Consider the following 18821-nt stretch of genomic DNA (forward strand, 5'->3'; position numbering starts at 1 on the left):
AAAATAATAAAGACGTTCACGCCACCTAAAGCTGACAAACACAGAAGTACACTGGATGATCACAGCACAGAACAGAAGATTAGACACTGAAGAATAAGTGTGTTTGTGTGTGTGAGTAAGAAAAGTGAAGGAACGAACACTTTTACAATGAATAGTCACATAAAGAGAATAGAAAATGCTAACCACTTTGTCCTCCTTCTTCTCCAGCATCACAGGACCAGCACAGTGACAGAGAGAGAGAGAGAGAGAGAGAGAGAGAGAGAGAGATGGTGGGTGGGGGAGAAGAACAAGAGAGAAGTATGAAATGACAATCAGAAGTAAAAACAAGAAACCATTCAGATGCATAATGGAATAATAAGCACAAATAACTGCACTGGAATTAGCTAAATATGTCGGAATACAGTTACAACATATCTTGAAAGGCAGAAATACTTTTCTAAGCACCATTTCTTCACTGGATGTTACAAGTGTTATGTACATTTTGCAGGTGTGTTGCCACCCACAGAGCAAACCTGAGAGGTGCAGCTTTTTGGACTGATATTTACACTCCAAAAATTGTAGCGGAAGGAAAGCTACATCATGGATCACTAAAAACTATAACATGACAATTTGCTTAACACAACTGTGTTAAAACACTAATGTGACTAATATGTGACACACTCATACGGCAGTGATTTTTTGTAATGCTCATAATTTAGATCAGAATTCATAATCATTAGATGATTTTCATGTTCACAATACAATTCACCCATGAACTCTTCATCAGTTGTTTGACACAGTGAAGAAACCAAAGAAAGAGTCACACTGCACAAAACAAAATAGGGATACTGCTGATCCACTGGATAATGAGCACGCTGTTGCCTTTTTTCAACTTCCATGCAAACGAGTGTTTAAAAACACCAGCCTACAGCACATTACTGTTTCTAATTGAATTTATTGCATTCATATTAGATTTCAATCTCAGTTCACACATATTTATTGTTAATTTCAGGCTGGCATAAGGCTTTATTAAAGTTTAAAATTTTCATTATATTATATCAGTGAATCATGTCTTAAAGTTACCTCATCTTAATTTACAAGCTTCTGTGTTTAATGTTAGTCCTAAAAAAGACTAAAGAATTCTTTATTAAATCTATATTTAATTTATGTAGTGAGAACTGTGCTGTTATTTTGCTTTCAATTATTCTTTTCCTTTGGATTTGAATGCCTGTAAGCTTAAAGTAAATAATAATTTAAATAATTTGTATGGTTTATATATGTTCTTATCATAAGATTTGTTAAATATCATACTAGGCTTATTTATTACAGGCTCTGCAGGTTTCATCAAGTTAAATTTAAGACATTAAAGACATTTTTTAGACAATTATGATTAAAATGTTAGACTCATAAAAGGCTAAACGCTAAGGAATTTTTCAAATGGCCTGGATGGAATGCCCTAACAAAAAAATTATTGTAATTTTATACATTTAATAATACAATAATAATTTAATAATAAAAAATAAGTATTTTAGATATTTCTTAGTAAAATATATTAAGTATTGTGTAAAAACAAGCAAACTCTACCTGTATCCATACTCTTTTTTCCAACATAAACAATCTTAAAATTTTTGCATTTTAAAAAATGTAATAAACTGAATCTATGCACAATATTCTGTCCAGATCAGCGTCCTCAGCAGTAAATACATAAAGCGCTTTTAAAGAAATGTTATTGTAAGTAATAAAAAAATATATATTAAATCATTATAGTAAATAGAAAGAAATTACCTTTTAAAAAAAAGTTTTATTGAGATGGTTATTGGTGATTGTATGGGTGTTGGCCAGATTTGGTAGCAATACATGAACAAATAAAAGTTAAGACCTGTTTAAAAAAAAGATTTAAGACCTACAACACAACATTTCAGTAAATTTAGCACTTTTTAAGGCCTAAAATTTAGATTTTGAGATTTAAGAAATTTTTAAGACTTTAAGATCCTGCGGACACCCTGTATTAGAATACAGGAAAATATGCTTAAAAACAACTAAAAAAAAGATTGCTGACTCTACATTTGTTTTAATGTTTCATTTAATAAATTAAACAATGCTATCATAATAATTGTACTTGCAAAGTTTCCAAGCTGGGCACTACACTGGATCGAACTGATTGCAATGTCATCGTATTGATGGTAAATTTGCTGAAATGACCCACTCACTATCCTTCAGTTTAGTCTTTGATTTATCAGGGTCGCCACTGTGGAATGAACCATCAATTACTCTGGCATATGCCCTACCAGCCGCAACTGCATGTCTTTGAACTGTGGGTTGAAATTTTCATATGAGGGACAACTTTTTGAGTCTGTTCACTGGGAACCAACTCTAGCTACTCGTAGCAATGGATCTATTAAGTGTATTTCATCGCTTTTAGCTACTGTTTCCAGTCCAGCAGATTGAGTAGGTGTAGCTTTCTATGTTTAACCTACAGGCATCTAGCGACTCCATTATCAAGCCTGCCACTCTCATTAATAGCGCAAGCCAAAGGGCTCTGAGAAACAACATGCGCTCATTTCAGCGAATCTAACCTCAGGGCAGCACCCATCCGCTATACCAGCAGACACTGAGCTGCACTGCATCACAGACGCCATGTCTACTGCCATCCCAGACACTGACAACAGCACCTGAACACACTCCAAACTGACCTGTCTAAGCTTTCTCACACCCAGGATCAGGTTTAAACCACACGGCTCAAACCTAAACCTTATCAGATGACAGTTTTACAGTAAAATCAGTAAATATATTTATTGTAGTCTAATAAGGCAGGGGACAACAATCAGACCTACAGCACAGGACGCTGGAAAAAAAGGAACCAGATCATGTTCTGGTTAGAAAATGTACTTATTCGCAAACTGCATTTTTGAAATTTATTTAAAATGTAACTGATAGCAACACACAGTTTAACGAATAACAATAATCAATAAATGGTAGATATATGAAATTCATTTCACAATAAGATCCATTCGTTAATAAGATTAGTAAATACATTAACTAACATTGAGAAATACTGTTTCTTACAGTATTAAATCAATCATTGGTCACATTACATTAGATATTTACAGTACAAACGCTTTATTAAAATCCACGTGTTTGTTAATGATAACATGAATGTTAATTAAGGTTGATAAATGCTTTAGAATTGTTTCTCATGATAACCAATGTACTATAGTAATGTAGAAACAGAACTGTACTAACAATCAACAATATTTTTCTTTCTATTCATTTAAACACTCATTCAATAATTACTTTTGCTTTGGCTTAGTCCCTTACTCACCACAGCGGAATGAATCTCCTCATTTAAACACTCAAAATAATAATTATAATCAAAAGTATAATTAGAATTGTGATAACTGAAATGAAATTAAAATGCATACTAATTTTAAGTTTTGATAAAAATTACAGTTGCAAGTGTTATAGACGCTTTTCACATTTTCGGGTTTCTCAGCAGCAGAAGTCGTCATGGTTGGGTAAACTTAGACCGCTGTTGTGTACAACAAATTTTTTTTTTTAAAATCCTATTTGATGAAATAATAAAAATAAAACTCCACAATGGTGTTTTCAAGACTTTCAGAAAAATATTGCGTTGTACTGATGACGGCAGCCAGAGGAGAGAATAACATCAAATTTACTTTCAGACCCATATACGCTGCATTAGAAACACGTTGCATAAGTGGTGAATTTTTTCTTAACAGTCTTGTGAAAAGATCCTATCGAATTCTATGCATTTTTTAAAGACTAATAAAAGCTTAAATGAGCATGAAGAATTTTTTTTAAAGATATAAGGGAAGTTTTCGCATACAGTTACATATTTATAGATTTGAAATATCCAACAACGATAAAATTGTATACAAATAGCCAATTTTGTGCCAATATTTTTAAGACTTGCTTAGAAAAAAAAGTAACTATTTAAAAAAATGCATTCAAATAACTAATATTGTGTTTCCAATTTTAAAGTCTTATTTAATTTAACATTTCCTTATAACCCCCAAATTTTGATGTTTAATAAATAAATAAATAAATAAATAAATAAATAAATAAATAAATAAATAAATAAATAAATAAATAAATAAATAAATAAATAAATAAATAAATGTTTATGTAAGGGTGCTTTCACATCTGTGGTTCAGTTCATTTGGTCCGAACCAAGGGCAACAAATAATACACTGTGGCATTTTTCTGCCATTTTTGGGTCCTTTTCACACCACACTGATTGCTTTGGTCTGAATCAGTTGAAAAGAACCAAAATGCAGTCATCTGACAAAACCACAATAGTATGAAGCTGCAGGCCCGGAGACCCAACCGCACGCTCAGACCTGTTCGCTCAGACGGCTAGACCTGCACTTCCAGACCTTCACAGTGCCACCTGCTGTTTAAAAGATCGACTAACTTGATTTCAGCTGCTTCTAAATTGTAATTTAAACTATTTTTCTACTATAAAATATTAGGCTGTAAATAGAATAGATTATTATATGAAATATTAAACGTACTAGATTTTTGATTTAATACAATAATTCTATTGTATTTTTATTAATTGTATTTGTAAATATATATTGTTCAGTTGCTTCAATATTTTCAAACATTTGTTGTTGTTGTTTTTTTTATCATTAAGGATTTATCACTGTTTCGTATTGAGTTGAGGGAATGAATATTATCTTCATATACAATAAATTTCTTCACATACAATTATAGTACTCTAGGTAATTTTCTCACAACCAACTTTATTTTTGTGTACTTTTTCATAAGGTCCTACAAGTCAAGTTGCAAACAATACATGGTAAAATGGTGAAAAATAATAATTGGAGTAATAATTATTTTTTTACGTAGAATATAACATCAAACAAAATAAATGCTTTACATTCTTATTGGGGAGATTTTTCATTTCTAGAGCAAAAAAACTGGAAATATCTGCAGTCTTTGGTACACTGTATTAGTGTTGGCAGAGACCCACTTTTAATAAAAAAAATTTGTTTTGATTTCACCTAATAGAGCCCATATTGTAAATTCTATGCAAATTTCATTGATATTTTGATTTCCAAAAAACATGTTTGTAATCATTACATAACTTGTAAATAATTGATAAACTGTTATTGTGTTACTGTTATTGTCTTAGGTAGCACTCTTAGATAGATAATGCAGAAATACGTACAGTAGACCTATACAGCACTAAAATATGTTACAAATAATAATTGCGCTATATATTATAGGCTGCATTTTATTTTAACTTTTTTACTTTAAAGTTTTTTTTTTATTTTGCCAGAAAACATTGCTAGAAAACTGTCCCAGAATGGTACAATAATAGATAAAATAAAAGCAAGCTGTAAATATCATAAAATAATGCTCTTTTGACACAAATTTTGATCAAATCAAACACTGAAATAATTTTTGTTAGTGTAATATTTTACACCACATTGATTTATGCCATAAAACTTGATAATTTTCAGGAATCGCTTTAATAATCAAGAACCTTACTGGCGTTTCTGATGTTGCTACTTGCTAGAAAGTGCTGGTCTGAGTGTGCAGTTGGGTCTCCGTACCTGCCGCTTCACCCAACCCAACAGCAGGGGGCACTGTCTGGTCTGGAAGTGCAGGTCTGTGCATGCAGGTCTGAGCGTGCAGTTGGGTCTCCGGGCCTGCAGCTTCCCCTTACTCGACAAAACCCATATCCTACATTGTCCAGGCGTTGAACGTATTTCCTAAACTAATTTTCGATTGGTCAGAATTAACGTGTGGGAAAGAGTCAATGGAACTCCCGCAAGTTGACTGCGCTGGTTGATTGTATCCCTGGTCTAATACTACATGTACGTATGTAGTTTGTATACATCACTTTAGATAAACTACATTTCGAGAATGAAACGCGGGTGTGGCTGGAAACAATGAAACAATAAAACAATATTTTAACGCATTGCAAACAGCAAAGGCACATCACAAGTCATTTCAGGAGGAGGCGTGAATTAATTTAGCTAAACTGCGACATGAGCCCCTTTCACACATACAGACCTTTCCGGAAAATTGCCGGCAATTTTCTGGAAAGGTAGTATGTGGGAACAGGTCCTTTTTGAAAATACCGGTAAATTCGTTCTGGCTGAAAGAGAAGTTGTAACAATTTGCCGGAATGCTGCGCTGTGTGAATGCAGAAGGAAGATTCCCGTAATAAGCGCGTGCACGTCTAGAACGTGCTGACGTGAGACGTCTGCTTTAGCCAATCACAACAGTCAGACGCATTTACGTCCGCGCGGTTTTTGAGAATAAAAACCTTTGAATATTTTTCCAGACATATTTAGCTGCTAGAAGTTAGTCAGATCACGTTTAAATGTTCTTCTTTATGCCAACTGTGTAAATAATCATCGATGAGATGCTTATGATAAGCCGTTATTTGTTTACTTTCAAGCTTTGGGTGTGCCTGTGAAACAGCCTGTGAGCGCCTGCACACGCACATATTATGAACATCTCGACATGCGAAAGTGATCCTGCGAAAGTTGTTCACAACATTGATCATCCACAGAGTTTGTAATTTAGTCAAATGTTTACAAATACAAGCGCAGCCGTTTAAAGCTCATTTGTGGTGAATGATTTCAGAATTTACCGGTATTTTGGAATGGATGTGTGAATGCTCTTTTCCGAAAAATTTCCGTAACGTCCTCGCCTGTGTGAACAGCGCTTTTTTGAATATACCGGTAAAGTCGTTCCGGAAATTTTCCGGATATTTACCGGTATCACTGTGTGAAAGGGGCTATGGTCATCTTCCGGAAATATTACCAATGATCCATCAGGTAATGTTTTTACCTTTCTCTCCCTCTCTCTGTTTAAAAATTGTTGGTAAAGCGCTGTCAACAAATCTTTTTCCTCCACATCCCATAATGCACAGCACATCGGAGTACAGCAGCTGGATTAGTCCAAAAAGGTGCAGAACTTTTTGCGGTTGGGTCTGTTCTAGTTTGGATCATGTTCTCACCCCAAATGAACGAGTGCGAATTAAATAAGGCAGGTGTGAAAACAAGTTATACCAAATTTTAATAACATATTAAAAAGTGGTGAGATATTATCCATAATCCACTGACTGAATATTAGAAACAAAATAAAACATAAACAAACTAACTAACTAAATAACTAACTAACTGTACTGTAGCATTGACCAACACAAACTTTCCTGATTTATTCGCCAGTTGCAAGTATCCCAAAACTATTTTTGAACAATAGTTGCAGCACAAAAAGCCTTCATTGTGTTGCTCTGAAAGCCTATATAGTACATATTTACTCCAAATGAATACATCAATAACTGAATCTGTGTTAATAATTACATTCACCCCCATGTCCACCCCACTGCCCTCACTGCCTATTCCAGTTCCTCTAAAGCTCTCCTTCTGTTGATTCTACACTGTACTCATTACCACCAAACACTAATTAGCGCTCTGGACTGGGTGAAAGGAACAGAAAGCGTAGGTAAATATCACACTCCAGGAGGTGATCCACCAATTCAGGTGCTCCCCTTTGCGTGGTACGGCTGCCCCTGTGGAGACCCAGCGGCAACTTGGGCATCGCAGCATGGGTGAGCGGCGACCCCCCGCGGGCAGTAGCGTCATCTCCTCTGACTAATGCCCAATTAACCTTTCGCTCGCCTTTTCTCCTGTCCCTGTTTAAATGTGCACAGATGCAGCTCTAGACACAGAGGACGGAGGAGGTACTCACGTTATTGGAGCGCAGAGAGACCCGTCCTCCGCACCGGGCACAGAACTTAGTCTGGCAGTAGGAGCACAGGTTTCCGCAGCCGTCAGCAAACTTGGTCTTGTGGCAGATGCCACAGGTGGGGGCGTCATCCTTGTGTTGGCCCTGCTGCCTCTGCTGGGGCTCCGGGCCAGTCCGCCTCACCTGCTCCTTGTAGTTGGCAAACTGCTGGTGCAAACTGGGAGGATGAGAGAGAGATGAAGAACAGCAGAATTTAGGCTCAAATTTAACAGTGGACAGTTTAACGTTTTTAGCTTGTCTTTTGATTATAAAATTATACAAATAATGATAAATCAGGGACTAAGCTATTGAGCTTGCCGTTTAACATCTTTTTTATTTTATTTAATTTTTTCAAATGTCACTTGTAAATAACAATGTAGCTTAATAATTACCCTAATTTTATCCCTCAAGTGCAATTCAATAACCCTTGTATTTTATATGACCCAATAGTCTCTGCTTTGTAGTAATGTACTTTCAAATGTAGTATTTTAACATAGTAATTGCTTTATCATAGTAATCCCATAGTAATTCCTCCATTTACCTTCAGATTTTACTGTCAACTTAAAAATCAATCAACTAAACGGAAATAAATCCGTAAATTAACAACTTTCCATGTATTTAGATTCATTATTATGATTATTATTTATTATTATAATTATTATTATTATTATGCTTTAAAACTGCATTTCGGGATCTTGATCACTCCTCTTCAACTTTTTATGTTGAAAAGTGACTTGTATTGTCGTTTTTAATAGTTTTAAATGATATATTGTCTGTATTGTTGTAGTACATTACAATAAAAAACCTGGCAATATAATCAAAAATAGACAGAGCAGAGGTCCATATCCAATAATGTAATTCATAAAATAAACAGAATGAAATGTAAATCATGAAATACAGAACTTGGTAATTACCAGATATTTTTACAGTGTACAATAAGGTGATCAATTTTAACATTTGATGGTTTCATTTTACCATCAATAACATTTTCAGTAAATAATGCCACGGGTTAGAAATTTCACTTTTAAATTTAGACATTTTAATCGATAACCCCTTATTTGCAACATTTTGCCTTCAAATATAACAATATAGATTATGAACCCTCAATTCTTTAACCTCAACTTACCTTCTGATTTGACATTTTCAATTTTAACATGCAGTTAAAGTCAGAATTATTAGCCCCCCTGAATTATTAGTCCCATTATTAATTTTTTCCCCCAATTTCTGCTTAATGGAGAGAAAATCTTTTCAACACATTTCTAAACATAATAGTTTTAATAACTCATTTATAATAACTGATTTATTTTATCTTTGCCATGATGACAGCAAATAATGATCTTTTGACCATATTTGACCATAAATTTGAATTTGAATTTGAACATGAATTTGACCATAAAATGTTTTTTTTTTATTTATTAAAACTGCTTTTATCCTGGCCAAAATAAAACAAATACTTTCACTTAAAATATATATAAGAAAATATATTATCAGACATACTGTGAACATTTCCTTGCTCTGTTAAACATCATTTAGGATATATATATATATATATATATATATATATATATATATATATATATATATATATATATATATATATATATATATATAATTCAAAGAGGGCTAATAATTCTGACTTCAACTGTATTTTTTCTCCTTAACAATTTACATTTAAATATAACAAAAGTACCAAGTGTTTTAACATGTTTCAGCAAATGTATGATTTCTACCTTGTTACCTTCAGATTTCACTGCCAGCTTCTACATTTTAGGCATGTAAAATACATCAATTTTTACAAGTTTTACAATAATTATCCTGCTGATCCACCACTATTAACATTTTACCAACACATTAAATATAACCCCTTTATTATAAAAGCAAATTTTACATTAGCTTATAGACCCCAACTTTTAACCTTTTTCAATGAATAAATACATTTAAAATACAATTATTTTGAATAATTTTGATATTGACATTTTAAAGAAACAAGTTAACAACCACCTCCCATTTTAACATTTTACATATATATTACACTTTTTTTGTTTATCTAATACCCCAAGTTTAGTATTATTATATATGCTATTTACATGATTGACTGTTTTTGCTTATGACAATATTTTCAATTCTTGTTTTTGTTTTGACCCAAAAGCCAACAGTAATGTTTATTATGCCCAGTTTCCAATTGTGCAGTTACCACAGTATTTTGAACTGTAAGTATTAGAATTTTTCTTTTAAATCCATTACACAAAACATAATCAAACTAACATACAAAATCCTAAATGCAACTTGAACGCGCGTTTACTGTGAGAGTACAATATGCTGCAGATAACCACTCGGTTATTATTAATCTAAGTGACTGAAGACAATGTTGGCATCTTTCAAAATATAGTCATACAAAATTTACACAGAACCAGCTATACACATCCAATCTCAAAGTAACCTAGTACACCACAATGATCACTCCAGCTTCAGCTCACTTCTTTCCAACCTATGGGGTCATCCTAAACAATCAATCACAGATTGCATAAACACCTTCCAAAAAAGAAAATCCAACAAAATGATTAACTCGAGATCGTTCTTAAGTTACATGACACCTACAACTCAGCCCAATCTAAACATCTGTCCAGAGCTTTACTTACCCTAAAGAGGTCTTCCTCACAGACTCCTCCGCCATGACGATGCCATATGACGTATATTACAATAAGCAACCTACATAGAGAGTTAAAAGCATATGCTATATGGAATGTAATCAACGTGCGACCAGCCATGCAGAACGTGTCCCGGTGAAAGACAAGGAGATGATTTGAACACCTGCCCTCATCCCTAACCCGGGTCTCCCTCCCCCTGTGCACCCCTACAGTCACCAGCAAACATGTCCTGCGTGTCAAAGAGACACTCAAACAACAAGCTCCAGCACTGAAGCAACAAGTTCATTATTAGTTCCAAGAGAAAGAGTGTTGAGGTTTCTTTAAGGGGGTTTCAGATGTTGATCTTTCACAGCAAATAATACTAAACAGAGTTCAGTTTGGTATTACACTTTAATGTATTCATTGGGGTAATTCAATTTTGGTAATACAGAGAGCAACATTTATCCATCTATCTGTAGGATGGATTTTACTCAGACATACTGTAAATGTGCCCTGTAATAAAACAACGAGAACTCTGGAATCTAAAGAAAAAAGCCCATAGACTTTCACACATTTTTGCCCTCTTTCCTGAACTTTCCTTCCCCTTTAGTATTGATAAATACTCAGGTGGGACTAGTAACAAGGTTTTGTTCACTATCTTTGATAGATTTGGATTAAATCCCAACAGATGAGTAAATCTTTAAGTCACTGGTTAACTTTAACAATCAAACTATTTATTGCTCTTATAGGGTATTTAAAGAGAAGGATGAAACATCTCGGGGTCGCAAGTCTGTAACCAGACGGGCCCATAGTGAAAAGCTCTCAAGCTCAACACTATGTATAATTTGGGCTTATCTATATTCAAAAAATTCATCTTTGATAAGTAAATTATGTTGTGCATTGACTTCTAAATTAGTGTTATTGTGTGACCCTGTTATTGTAAATTGTCCGTAGTGTATGAGTGTGTGTGAATGTGTGTGTGTATGTTTCCCAGAGGTGGGAATAAGCTGGCAGTTCATTCTGCTGTGAATAATAAAGGGACTAAGCTGACAAGAAAACGAATGAAGGAACTTTTCACTGTACTGAGCAGTGTGGCATGGCAGCATAAAGATCTGCTGCGCAGATCCATCAAAATATGTCTTGTAGCAGTGCACGCTGGTTAGAAATTTTGTCTGGATTGATGATTCACCGATGCCACATGACTGTCACATGTGGCATCAAAGTACCGCAACAGTGCTCCGAAATCAGACAACTGTTTCAGCCTGTGCAGCATCTTAAGTGTGACTGCTGGAGCTGAGATAACAACACGAATATTAGACAATTGGCTGTAATTGAGTTCACATCATGACAACGACCACGTGTTTTTGGGGTTTATTATTGGACAAATTCCATCTCACAAATTTCAAAACACAACAAATTATTTTATTAAATATAAAATATATGATTAAAATATTTTATCTTATGTCAAGCCATTTATGCAGAAATGTTAAAAGTGACATTGATGTACCTGCTCTTTCTGGGAAATTTCTACTTAAAGTGTAGCTCATTTGTGTTGGTCCTTTTGTTCAATCTTTTTGGATTAAAGTGCTTTTATCAAAAAAAATGTTTTTATTATCCCAAATAACCCTATTCGTGGATATTTATTTCCTTTTTATGTTCTCTCTTGTTTCCCCCTTATTTCTCATGTGTTTGTTATGTAGGCTACTTAAAATTAATTTATAATTCCCATATTGTTTAAAAATGAACTTGTAGAGACTGCATTATGTTTTATTTGTACTGTAAATCTTTGTTGTTATTGGAATAAATAAATAAATAAATACATGATCACGCCATGTGATCGGTCATCATGACTCCCACAAATTTGAGCCCCGAATTGTTTGGCCTGAAGGCTCCATTTTCAACTCCACTCCCACCTGCGCTCGGCTAATCTCATTGACAACCGGCTGTAGCTTTGCTTCATGTTGAACGCACCTATGTGCAAAAAATAAAAAATAAAAAAATACAACATAATATGAAATGATAGACTTTTAATTTTGTCCATGTATTTCGTCATATTGACATGCCCTATTATTGGTAAATCGTAACATCATACTTTCTAATAACGTCAAATGGGATCTAAAATCTCACAAAATTAAGCACAGCTCGTTAGCTCTTCCATGTTTAAAAATGAAGATGCAACATTCTCCTTTCAAACATCCACATCTCAATGACCTTTAGCTCCAGCATCTAACATGAACTATGCAGCACCAAAAGGAAATTGAGCATCTCTAGACTACAAAAAAAGACCTTTCAGCACTTTATGAAAAACAGGAGAAACAGAGACAAACATTGAGCTTGGCACTGCAAAAGAACATATGAAAGTGCTTTGTACTCTGAGCAGGAAATGATATTCAGGAAAGCAGCCCAGGCTTGCCATAATTGAGACAGCACATAAAACAAAGACCCATAAGTGAAGCGCAAGGTTATACGAAAGTGAACCACAGCTTTACTTTACTAGCGCAAACCCCTCTTCCCCATCACAAATCATTTGCTTCTCTCTCTCTCTCTCCCCTTCTCATCCAGGAATAGAAGTAAACCTTTTGTGAAATGCAAATAAGGTAGAGAGTCTGCAAGAAGATGGCGAGCAATTCACACAGGACTCCAACATTAGCATAGATCTTGCTGTAATTAAGGTACGCGGAAGCTTTAATTAATGTGGTAAAGTAAAGGAAAAGTGTCGTGGAGATACGTGTGGGTTTTTTGAGGCGTTTTCCCCTGCTTCGTGACAGCTGGACTCAGCTGTCGGTCGAGCACATGGAAACGGCCATGATTAAACATCTGTCAGCAGTCGCTCGTGCAAACGCACACCATGACAGAAGCTACAACTGTACACCATTGGCTGTTGCGCTGCGTTCTTGCCGAGGCTTTGGTTGGGTCTACAGACTGGCCCATTTATCATGTCTGCTGGGCCTCTCAGCTCCCTACATGGGCATAAATCCACCCGATCTGTGCCAGGATGTTGTATGAAAGGACAGACGAGGGACAGAGATGTAGTGAAAGTACTGCTGAGGTTGAGTCCGTGTACATTCGACATCATTCATAGCGGCCGGGACAAACACACGTTTATGAGGGAGCAGCGCACGTTGGCAGCCTGTGATGGAGCCATAAATGCAGCTCACAGGGAACGGCAGATCCATTCATCCTCTAACACGAGAGGACAAATCTGAACACAGTCACACGAAAAAATACAAATGCACAGTACATCATTTAGAAAGTGTTCAGTCTGAGTTCAACAGGGCTAAAATGGATTTAATCAAACATGGAAACGTATTATATTGGTAAAAATACATGCAATACACTTGTGCATATGTAAACAATTGTAAAAATGCTTAAAGTTTCTTTCAGAAATCCTTCTATGCTAATAGCCAAATATATTATTAACAATGTTGAAAACTGTTAGATCCTAAATGTTTGTGGAAACTGTTTTATTTTTATCCCAATTTATTTGCAAAAAAAAAATATTCAAAATCACTGTGTCAGGATTTGGGGGTGATGAAGAGGAGGCGAGGACCCAAATGCGGGGAATGAAGAATTTATTGAAAAATAAAACAAAAACAAAACTCAAATCTCCCCATGTGGGGAAAAACACAACATTATATTATACACGTAACTAGACAAGATCTGGAACTTGGCAGACACAACTTTAAACCACTGTTGTAGAGCAGAATTAGCAAACCTCGTACAACAGGGAAGAAAACAATCAACAACGGACCAGCACGGAACAGAGCACACTAGGAGAATAAATAGGAAAGACAAACCAATAAACAGACAGGCGGACAGGTGAAAATAATAATTACAAACAAGGTAACAAGGTGGGTGGGACAAGACAATAGACGGGAGAGCGCATGACACAGACAGACAATACAAGCCATGCGCTCACACAACACTGAAGCACACGACAAAAGCACGTGACCACAATGTAAACACCGAGCCACGTGCTTTGACAAAAGACACAAGACACGAGCACACGATGAATGAAAGCACTCACCGTGCGCACACACACGCAGCGTGCATGCTTCATCCCAGCGCCGACCAAAACCGAAACCAACAAGACTGAGACGCTGGGAATGAAACACCACGCTGCTGACAAACGAAAACACAAACACGAGTACAAGAGCGCACGCGTCTGAGTGACGCAGAGCGCGCGCGCGGCCGCGTCAAGCAGGAGCGCGCACACTCTACGTACACCCACGACGGCGCGCGCTCACACAGAGACAGAAACAGGACCCGACATGAGAAGTGTCAGAGCTCTGCCACCAAAACAAGAATTTACAAGACCAAAGTGGCAGAACCCTGACACACTGTCCTTTTTTAATGTCAGGAAATATAAAATAAAAAAAAACTTAAAAAGACTTGTTGTGTTTCTATTACCCCAATATGTCTGTGGACACACTATACCTATACAGTTCTGTCCAAACAGCTTGCAATAGTTTATTTTCATCATAGGGGAAAATGTAACATAAAAAATGTAACAATCTAATTAAAAAGCACTACATTTTCAAAAACTGTCCAAGTTACATGTGATCAGTTTCAGCCCTACACTGCATGTATGCATATACATTCTTACTGCAATGTACTTGAAATTAGGTCTAATTCACTGAGAAACATACTGATCTAAACTTGAAGTAGAAAGACTAAAATAGCATCTTCCTGAAAAACATACTCCTGCATGGTACACTAAAATATTTTGAGAACACTGTGACACCCTAAACAAACAAACATTAATAAACATACACTATGAAAGACAAGGAATCCCCAAAGCAGAAAAACACCTCCTCGTCCTATCCACAACACTTTCTTGAATGACAAACAGGGCAGCAATTTAATCCCCCAGGCAAACTCCCACACCAGAAGTACCTGAGAAAGAAATGGTCTCATCACTCTTGATAAAAATGAGCCAAATTTAGCCTCTTCAATGAACGCAGCACTTTCACTATATTGGTTCCATGAATTAAAGACCTCTTTGTATATGGCAGCCGCTTATGTTTTGCATTAAACAGCTGTTTAACTGCATTTCTTTAAGATGCTTTTGCTTATAAATTCAGCAATAGGTGACTTCTAGATCTCGCAAGGGGACCCGAGTCACAGAGGCCAGACTGGAATGATTTATCCCATCACCTGGAGATCAATGTTTAAAAGAGAGCGGAAATCCATCAAAGTACACCATGTGAAAGCGTCAGGAACATAGCGAGAATATCACTCCCTACCAATTTACAAATTAAGCCCCCCTTTTCAGATACAGGCAGCTCCATGCATGATTGATTTCTGCAGACAGACACCTGAAAATAAATGGACTTCAAATGAACTGAATTATTTGGTGGGTTGATTTTGCGGCGGTCATTACCACGTGGAATAACAGTAACCAAACTGGAGATTGAAGCAGATTTTTTATTCTCTAATAGTATGTAGTAGTGTACGGTAAACACGAGCCAGGATAAAACTAGGTTTGTGTAAGATTAGTAAGACTGCACAGGAGCTTGTTATGAGAAGCTGCTAAAAAAATGTTAATTCATTTTCGTTTCGGCTTAGTCCCTTTATTAATCATGGGTCGCCACAGCGGAATGAACCACCAACTTATTCAGCATATGTTTTTACCCAACCCATCTCTGGAAAACATCCACACTCATTCACACTCATACACTACGGACAATTTAGCCTTCCCAATTCACCTGAACCGCATGTCTTTGGACTGTGGGGAAAACCAGAGTACTCGGAGGAAACCCAAACAAACGCGAGGAGAACATGCAAACTCCACAAACTGACCCAGCCGAGGCTTGAATCAGCGACCTTCTTGCTGTGAGGCTGAAAAAAAAAAAATTATAAATGTTAAATACTCATATGAAGTTATATCTGTGAAAGGCATTCAGGAGAGTAAGTAACATATTATCAAGTTAATGTACCATCACAACAATGTATGTCAGATCTATTCAATTGGGCGCCCGCGGGCTAAACTTGGAGGCAATTGGTCCTGGCCCTCTGTGACCAAGACATCAAAAATAAATTTAGTTGAGTCGAAAAATGGCCACTAATTATGAAGTGACATGCGTCTGTTCAATACAGCTTGAGCTGCAGTTAAAGGCTGCGCAGAGAGTGAGTCACCTGATAATCGTTGCGCGAGCAGCCAAAAACATTTGGATACTTAATCATAAAGGTAAACTCCATGTTTCTGTTGCACGGAACGAAACTGCTGTAATTAAACAAACCCACATAGCAAAACATCTCTGGCCCAAATAGTCAGCTTTTGCTTGGCTCAAATGCCGCAGTGAATTACGGTACAAGAGTAGACCAAGTCTGGCTTTCAGACAAGAGCCAAACATGAACCATATCTGGGCCAAGTTTCAGCCAAGTTCATAACCCAAAACTGAGCCTGAACTGGGCCAGATTTGTTAGTGTGTCGCGACTGCAATGAAATTAATAAACCCGTGAATCATTGTTCTTTAGGTGCGCTATGGGTGTGCTTTTTCTCGAAGAGACCTGATTGGTAAAACTTTTTATTTGAAAATAATAAAAATGTATTTTAAATGTGGGTCAAGTAAAGCCAAACTCACATGGCCCAAATGCCATTTATTAACATCTGGGCCAAATACTACATTTTACATCTGGCCCAAGTATTGTGTGTTGCCTTAAAGAAGATGCCACCTCTGCAAAACCAGGGCCATGTTTGGCCCACATGCTGCATGCCAGTGCCGTTTAAATGACTTCTGTGCCAGATTTATGCCAAATTAGGGCCAGAATTCTTTGCTACTTGGGAGGTTATGCCACCTGTGCACTAGTTTAAAGTTCTGAGCTTATACGTCAAGGCTAATTCACACGCACACAGGATTAAATATAGCAGGGGGCCATTCATATATCGCATCTTTTTCACGCAAGTTTGTTATTTCCAATGTAAGAATATGCCAATATGGGTGCGCAAGCAGAGCGATGCTCTCGCACCTTCCAGATGCACTGAGTAGAAAACATCTATCGCTGTAGTGGTAAAAGTTGTGCGTGGTTTTCAGTGCAATGTATATAAAAGATACGTTAGAGGAATTATTAGAAATGATTAAAAATGATTATGTATGTAAGGATGCAGATAATTGATATACTTACCTAATACAAAGCTTAAATTTACATTAGACTTGATAACCGTAAAACCATGATTATTCTTCAGACTGTATAATCGCACAACCAAAATCTATAATTGTTGCATCCGTAATTGTTATGCATTTAAAAACATAAATTATGAATGAGAGAGTGAGAATGTAGAAGAAGCCTACCTAAGCATTGCACTGCTTTTGTTGTGCTTTGAAATTCAATATTTGAAAAAAATGTTGAAATAAAAAGCCCATCCAACAATCCACTGATATTATGTAGTTTCAAAATACAATATTTTAACATTTTAATGTAAAAAAAATACAAGCTGGGTGTTTTAAAAACCAAAACTACAACATATGGGCTCTTATATGCTGTTTTGTCATGTCTCATATTACAAGTCACATCTCTCCAGCTCCTCATTTGGGATGCTTTTCCTATTTACTAATTGAATAGCCCTGATGTAAACACTTAGAAGAAGTTGCATCTATGAAGTGACATCTCTGGTGTGAAAACAGTTGCTTTGGGCTAGCAGGACTAAGAGTCAAGAATAACAAGATCACCTAAACGTATACTTGAAAGCAAAAATGTACCCAAGGATGGTCAGAAGTTAAAACGAGAACACTTAGAGGTGGGGCAGAGAAAAAAAAAAAAAAATGTGCACATACACAAAATACTTCAGAATTGTCCAGGGGAGACTAAAGATTGCACGGAGGTCTGCTCTGCACTTTCTGGGTTTTATTATGTTAAATAAAGTCTATTTTTGTATTCAAAACCTCCCGTCTAATTCGTAGTTCAGATAAGAAGGCTGGCAACTATGACCAGATACTTCTTGTGAGGGTTTAAAATCCAGACACAGAAAAAAACTAATGCTACTTTATTTATTTTATTTATTTATTTTTTTTATTTTTTATTTTTTTGGAGTGATTCAATATTTTTAAGAAAACTTAATCAAGGATTTGTTCTGTTAATGAAATCCTGTATGACATAAAAACACAGCAATCCTTTTTCACATTAAAAAGTATATAGCTGATTAATTTATTATAATATAATCATATTTTTTCTCGGTTGAATACAAATAAAGAACTAAAAGCTAAATCAATAATTTCAAAGCCTATGAGTGAATTTACACTGTAAAAAATGTAATTAAAATGTAATAAAATATTTAAAGAGGTTGAACAAAAACTTTTTCCATAAATTTATAATTTTTCCTGTCTTGGTCTCTATTTCAAAGGTTGCCACAGGGGAATGAACCGCCAACTATTCCAGCATATGTTTACGCAGTGGATGCTCTTCCAGCTGCAACCCATCTCTAAAAAACACCCATACACACTA

At 35.8% G+C, this 18821-nt stretch overlaps 1 protein-coding gene across 47 annotated transcripts in view; it reads right to left on the reverse strand.

The window, feature by feature from the left end:
- The window catches only part of rims1a (regulating synaptic membrane exocytosis 1a), a 134967-nt gene that overhangs the window by 83746 nt on the left and 32400 nt on the right, over positions 1-18821 (reverse strand). For 31 of the 47 annotated variants that reach the window (XR_012389330.1, XR_012389329.1, XR_012389327.1 and 28 more), the window contains exons 3-4: positions 7714-7927; positions 184-198 (exon numbers count right to left, since the gene is read on the reverse strand). Coding sequence is in view for 34 of the 47 variants with exons in the window: in XM_073921005.1 (XP_073777106.1) it covers positions 184-198; positions 7714-7927 (229 nt within the window). In the remaining 13 variants the exon portion in view is untranslated. Of the gene's footprint in view, positions 1-183; positions 199-6810; positions 6891-7713; positions 7928-18821 lie in introns of those variants that run through there. The other 16 variants (XR_012389328.1, XM_073921006.1, XM_073921002.1 and 13 more) reach the window with 2 other exon arrangements.

This window comes from Danio rerio, chromosome 13 (genome assembly GCF_049306965.1).
Source record: "Danio rerio strain Tuebingen ecotype United States chromosome 13, GRCz12tu, whole genome shotgun sequence".
Classification (NCBI taxonomy): Eukaryota; Metazoa; Chordata; class Actinopteri; order Cypriniformes; family Danionidae; genus Danio; species Danio rerio.